General features: G+C 45.0%; 1 protein-coding gene across 1 annotated transcript in view; it reads left to right on the forward strand.

Annotated features, from left to right (window-relative positions):
• The window catches only part of LOC110315448 (cytochrome P450 2A5), an 8257-nt gene extending 2264 nt beyond the window's left edge, over positions 1–5993 (forward strand). The window contains exons 5-9 of the mRNA XM_021189502.1: positions 1350–1526; positions 2847–2988; positions 3438–3625; positions 4214–4355; positions 5608–5993. Of these exons, the coding sequence (XP_021045161.1) occupies positions 1350–1526; positions 2847–2988; positions 3438–3625; positions 4214–4355; positions 5608–5789 (831 nt within the window). The 3' untranslated portion in view covers positions 5790–5993. The remainder of the gene's footprint in view (positions 1–1349; positions 1527–2846; positions 2989–3437; positions 3626–4213; positions 4356–5607) is intronic.
• Positions 5994–7003: the final 1010 nt, after the last annotated feature.

Below are 7003 nucleotides of genomic sequence, written 5' to 3' on the forward strand. Positions count from 1 at the left end.
GCATGCATGTGCCTCATCTCTCTCTCTCTCTCTCTCTCTCTCTCTCTCTCTCTCTCTCTCTCTCACACACACACACACACACACACACACACACACACAGAGTCACTCAGCTCTTTCAGCTGGGCACATGGTACCATCACAATTCATTTTAATCTCTTAACACAAGATCACCATGGGATAGTCCGCTGAATACCCCTCTACAGTCCTGGACATCTGATTCTGCAGAACCCAGCTCACTCAAAGCATGCGCCATCTGCAAAGATACTCCAAGCTAGCCCACTGGGATGCGTAGATGAGTGCCCTTACTCAGTCGCGGAACTACCCAACCGTCTGCTGCTCTAAGCAAAATTCCTACACAGAGTGTCCACCGGACACCTAAATCAGGGTCGTCCGGCACAGCTCACTCACACGCCTAAGTAGGGCCATCTGTGAAGCCGTTTGAACAACAGAGCAGGTGAACACGTGAATGTCAGCACTACTTAAAATAGAAATTAAAAAAAATTTGGACAAGCGTATACAGTATATTGCCCATATTCAGCCTCATACCCCCTACCTTCCCTTTTCTCACACCTCCTCCTGTTAGTTCTGTTTGTCCATAAGACCTTTTTACTTCCAAGTGATATACATGTACATATATATTCATACATATGTACACACATGATTTGACATCAGTACCACAGATTGAAGGAACACATACACAAGTTCTCTAATGCTGACTTGTTTGATATGATGATTTCCCATTGTACCTGCTTTCTTGGAAATTCCATAACATTGTTTTTAATGGCTGAAAAATAATTCAGTGGCATATACATACATATATATATATATATATATATATATATATATATATATATATATATGGACAAAGAGTTCCTGTCACTGCTTCGAATGATGCTGGGAAGCTTCCACACATTTCCTCCTTTATTACCTTGTTTTTGGACACCTAGGCTGAGTGTAAAATTCAGCTAATGTGACTATCCAGGACTGATTTAATACTGGAAGATCTGTTAACCTTCACCAATCCAAATCCTGCTAGTATATGAACAGCTGCCTCCAGCTAAAGTCACCCAAATACTTAAGCATCTATAGCTGTAACTTCAACCCAGCAACTGGATGTCATCCAAAGCAGCCACACTCAAGAACCCCAAACCCACATATGCAACCAAATCCACCTCACTTAAAATATTGGATAATAGCCCTCACACTTAAACTGTGCTGCCACCTTGCACCACCTGGTTACCTGAACTCCAGGACAAGTGACAGAGAAGTCCCTTGCCTGAAGACAGATGCCACCTCTTGGATTTTATGCAGGCAGCTTCCTTGGTTTCTCCTCCCTTTTCCACCCTCAGCTCTATGAGATGTTCTCTTCTGTGATGAAACACCTGCCAGGGCCCCAACAACAGGCCTTTAAGGAGCTGCAGGGCCTGGAGGACTTCATAACCAAGAAAGTGGAACACAATCAGCGCACGCTGGATCCCAATTCCCCAAGGGACTTCATCGACTCCTTCCTCATCCGAATGCTGGAGGTAAACCCAGAAGCTAGGGAGCGTGGCGGGAGGTTCATAGCCAAGCAAGCAAGATGAAATCACACTTGGGGGAGGGGGTAACAGTGGACTACTCAGATCAGTCCCTCATTATAAACCTCACACATTACCTCTCAGCACCACTGTTCTGCCCACTGCGCAGTCTCAGGAGGATGGACAGACTGAGAGTGCAGCCAGTGTATTAAAGGCTTGGTGATACCCACTTATTTAGGACTCACACTTCATGGGCGAGGTTCTGCTCTGACTCCCGTCTTGCAAATGAGGAGGCTGCAGCTCTGAGAATATAGGCGACTTGTCTTGCATCACAGCAGGAGGTCCATGTATCCTACCTCACTGTCTCAGGCTGATGCACGAATGTAGCATACCCCTTAACTTTGCCTGTCCTTGTCATTCACATCTGTGGAACAAGTGACCTAGCTTTCCTGTGACCTTCTCTCACCTGTGCAGAACAGAAGTGGGGATAACGGTGGTGTTTTGTAATAAGACCTTGTTATGTAGCCCTAGTTGGCCTGAAACTTACTGTGTAGGCCAGGCAAGTCTCAACCCTATGGTGGTCCTCCCAAGTCTGCTTTCCGATGTCTTGGATTATCAGTGTGTGGTACCCATCTGAGATGGAACTTTATGTAGTCTGAGTGCAAAGGACTGAGGGATGAGATTCCTCTAGAAAATATTAAGGTTCATAATGAAGAGATGGGATCTTGTTGCCTAACACTCATTGTGTCTAAGGGCTGGAAAGCTGGCTCAGTGGTTAAGAGCACTGGCTGCGCTCCCAGAGTGCCAGCGGGTGCATTCAATCCCAGCATCTACATGGCAGCTCATAACCATGTAACTACAGTCCCAGTAGATCCGATGCCCTCTTCTGGCCTCTGTGGTTACTGAACACAAGTAGCACTCTGACACACGTGCAGGTAGAACACTCATACACATAAAAGTAATTTTTAAAGAGCTCTGTATCTGTCTCAGAGAAACCATCTCTAGTTTTCCCTGACTTCCTCCAACATGACATTGGTACCATTTTTTCTCAGTCTCTCTTCAGCCTTACTTTCCTAAATATTTCTACCATTTAAAAATTGACAACTCAGTTGGTCACTAGCAATCAAACAACCAGCTAAGTGATGAATGACAGAAGAACATTTAGGGCACTGGGTCACTTCCGAAGATCTGGAACCAGGAGAATAGCCAGGGTTCCCCTTCTCTACCTTAGGTCTGAGCCAAAGAGAAGTGAGTTCAGGTTGGAGAAAAACTAGAAGGGTATCAAAAGTGTAAGGAGTGGATTTGACTTGAATATTCCCCTCCCTGCAGGAGAAGAAGAACCCCAATACTGAGTTCTACATGAAGAACTTGGTGCTGACTACACTAAATCTCTTCTTTGCTGGCACAGAGACCGTCAGCACCACCCTGCGCTATGGCTTCCTGTTGCTCATGAAGCACCCGGATATTGAGGGTAAGAAGGCTTCAAGGAACAGGAATGCAGGGGTTAAGGGGAGCATGACATGGATATAGATTCTAAACTTGCATCTTGCATCTAAACTTGTCTGCCACAATATCCCCTACCTCTCTCAAGAAATTGGACTCTCAGATAGCTAGCTACTCCCTGCTTTACTAGACAGAGCCACAGCTGGTGGGTACCAGTCAACTGGTGTGTTGATCATCTGCACTTCAAAGGAGCTACTTCCTGCTTCCCAGGTCACCAGCTAAATCTCCTTTCCATATAATTCTGGTGTGATTCATACAGTCCCCAGGAAGCAGCTTCACCAATGCATAATTTGCATGTAGTGAAAATGATCTATGATGCCATACAATGCTCCCTGACCTCCATCCTGTCTTAGTTTCTGAACTATCATCTCTACTATGAAGTTCTTGGATACCTAAACCCATCCCTGTTCTTCTCAGCCAAGGTCCACGAGGAGATTGATCGGGTGATTGGCAGGAACCGGCAGCCCAAGTATGAGGACCGAATGAAGATGCCCTATACGGAGGCTGTAATCCATGAGATCCAGAGATTTGCAGACATGATCCCCATGGGCCTGGCTCGAAGGGTCACCAAGGACACCAAGTTTCGAGAGTTCCTCCTCCCCAAGGTGCTGACTCACCCAGCCTAGAGTGACCTCTAGCCCTCTTCATGGGCCTCTAGGACCTTCTCTTCATTAGAGACCACCCAGCCCCTCTCTCAGTTTCTCAGTGACAGGCTTTCTCTGTCATCACACCCCACTGCCCTCTTACTTAGAACTCCTATATCTTGGCTTTTCCCCGAGACTTTCCCACCCAGGAATTTTAACTCCATGCCTCTCAAGAAGTATAAGCTGAATTAATCTAGATCTTGACTGTGTTAGAGACAGGGGTCTCATGTCTGTCATATATCCTGTTTAGGGCTACATAAATTCAATACCTCTCAAATCTTGACTTGAGAGACATGAATTGCATAGCTCTCAACCTCCCACCCCAGAAAACAGAGCCCATGTCACTCATTCATCCTGTCTAATAGAACATGAGCACCACACCCCCCATATTTCCATCTCAAGGATAACCTCACATCCCTCAAAGCACCCCCCACTCACATATGTTATCTTCATCTTTACCTGGGATATCCTAGCTCACCCTTCTAACCCCTGAGGGCCAGAAGGACACTCATCCAAATCTACCTCATCGAGTCTCTTTATCATCAACAGGGTACTGAAGTGTTTCCTATGCTGGGATCTGTGCTGAAAGACCCCAAGTTCTTCTCCAACCCCAAAGACTTCAACCCAAAGCACTTCCTAGATGACAAGGGACAGTTTAAGAAGAGTGATGCCTTTGTGCCCTTTTCCGTTGGTAAGAACCCACTGTCTAGCGCCAGACTACTGCTCACACCAACAGAGACGGCTTATTCATTGCTTCCATCTGATGCAGCCAAATATCTCTCTCCATCTTGGAATATTCTCTGAGCTGACTAGCTGCAGCTCCCATAATTCTCAATCACCATGTATCAGAACTCTGGAAAAGTGATGATCAAACTTTAATGATAGGTGAGGGGAAATGGAAGTTCAAACTGAGTCAGAGGTCTTTCTCAGATCACACAACCAGTTCTTAGAAAGAATGTGGCCACATGGCAGCCATACTGTTCCCATCATTGTAGGAAAAGGTGTAAAAATATTTTTTAATCTCCTGATGTAATTGTCATCACAGAGGCCTACTGCCTCCCTCTGCTAACCTAGGCCTAGTCCTGGAAGCTTCAAGCCTTTGTACAATCTTATCTAATCCTAGAATGTTTTCAGCCTCTGAGACTTGCTGCTGAATAAGGTCACCACTTCCTAGTTCTTTCTGATCTCTGGCTGGCTGTCAACTCAGCTGTTCTGGCTCAAACTCCTCTAACAGATTCAATCTGGCTTCTCTCTCTTGGCCTTTCCTGAATTGTTCTGCTTGCCCTCATACTAACTTTGGCAATATGTTCTAAATTTCTGTCTCCTTCTCATTCTCTGGATTGATCTATCTTTACCTGTGTCTAGCTTGTTTTCTTTCTGCAACCTGCCTCTGTACAACTGTCCCAGTAAAACTGCCTCTCTTCTCCATTTTTCTTTGTCTGCACTGCTCTCTTAAGCAACTTCCCTTTCAGCTCTTCTTGTGAGAGCTAAGCTTATCCCATTCTATCAAATCTTTCTCTAATTCATCACTTTGTCTGCCACTCAATTAGACATCACTTTCAAACATGAGTGCTTCCTTCTACAAACTAACTTTATCTTCATTGTTTGTAAAATTGTGTATTTAGGGTTTGTCTGTATTCCTGCCAGAGAAATTAAAGGTGTGTGCTAAAGCTGAGCCACACCACAACTAGAAATGGGTTTTTCCAGTAAATAACACAATCTCAGGGTTCACAGTGTGATTGACTATCCTGCAACAGAAGGGAATACACATTTCTCATTGTTACAGCCTGGTGTGGATCAACACACCTCAAGTACAAGTACAACTAATGCCCAGAGATTATAGCTTTCCTTAAAGATCTCAGCACTTCCTCCCATGGAGAATGCAGCTAGGGATTTGCTATTGGCAAAAACTGGCTTCACTTCCCCCTGTCTTGTCTCTTTAGGAAAACGGTATTGTTTCGGAGAAGGACTGGCTAGGATGGAACTCTTCCTCTTCCTCACAAACATCATGCAGAACTTCCGCTTCAAATCCCCACAGGAACCCCAGGACATCGATGTATCTCCTAGACTCGTGGGCTTTGCCACAATCCCACCAAACTACACTATGAGTTTCTTGTCCCGTTGAGCCTGGGCTGCATGAAGTTAAAGGGAATGATTGAGACCAGACAAGTCAGGGGTTGAAACTTAGAAAGGGTCAAAGGTACAGAAGAAACAGGAGACACGGAGTAGACTTGCAGAGGATATTTCAAAGATAGCCAGAGAAGGGGACATTTATACTATGTTGTCAATAGAAATAATAAAATAATAAAATTAGATATTATTTATGGCATAAGTAGTCTTTGTCAAGTTCATGCTAAAGGGTCTTGCGATCTCACTTAGTACTCATAAGTGCATGGGAAGGGGAAGGGAGTTTATGCTCATTTTATTAGTGAATCACATTCTTGATCTTACATGTCCTTAATCTAACTGTATTTGTAAGTTTACCAAAGTCTCACAGAATCCAAGAGCTCAGGAACATTTGGACAAAGATCTGAGTGCTTTGGCCTTGGGTAGATTTTCAAACATCACCACCTTTTAAATAAAACAGAAAAGCTCATGTCTATTGCCACATCATCCTGTGCAGAGGTATTTCCAGAGCTTTGGATGGGCAGCAGGTCTGGATCCACCACTCACCCAGCCACACTTTGATCCACTTACAGAGGAAACTCAGGGCCAGCACATTGACATGAGTGTGTACTGATTCATGGATGTACACATAAGTGTGTTACAGGGTTTCCTCAGGCTATGCACGAGTATATCTTCTGCCCTGAGTTGGCTTCCAAAGGCCAAGTGTTTGCTCATTAATCTGGGGTCAGAGCCAGTTAAAAAGTTTGAAAAACATATACTCCAGGGCACTAGTGTAAATCTGGTGAGTGTGCGATGCACAGTCTCAAGAGCAGTGGACACAGCAGCCAGCACCTTTTAGGCTTCTTACTTTCATGATGTCAGTATTAGGCATATTCAGCAGCAAGAGACAGGTATAAGGGTATCAAGATGACATCTTTGGGAACTGTATTTATTGCAAGCCCCCTCCGTGGTGGTAAATTTCAACCCTACAAGCCGCAGATTCTTCCTGGGAGAATTAAGAAAGGATGGAGGGAACAGAGGAGATGAGGGGTGGGGAGGTGATGGGGTGGGGTGGAACCAATGGCTCAACTGGAAAAGTGCTTGCTGAGCAATCATGACTTTGGATCCCCAATACCCCTCAAAAGTCTGTCATAATGGCACAAGCCTGTCACCCTAATGCTGGGATATGAGTGAAAGTTGCCAGGTTCGTGGCAGCCCAGTCCAGCCAAATGG

This window comes from Mus pahari, unplaced genomic scaffold (assembly GCF_900095145.1).
Source record: "Mus pahari unplaced genomic scaffold, PAHARI_EIJ_v1.1 scaffold_8801_1, whole genome shotgun sequence".
Classification (NCBI taxonomy): Eukaryota; Metazoa; Chordata; class Mammalia; order Rodentia; family Muridae; genus Mus; species Mus pahari.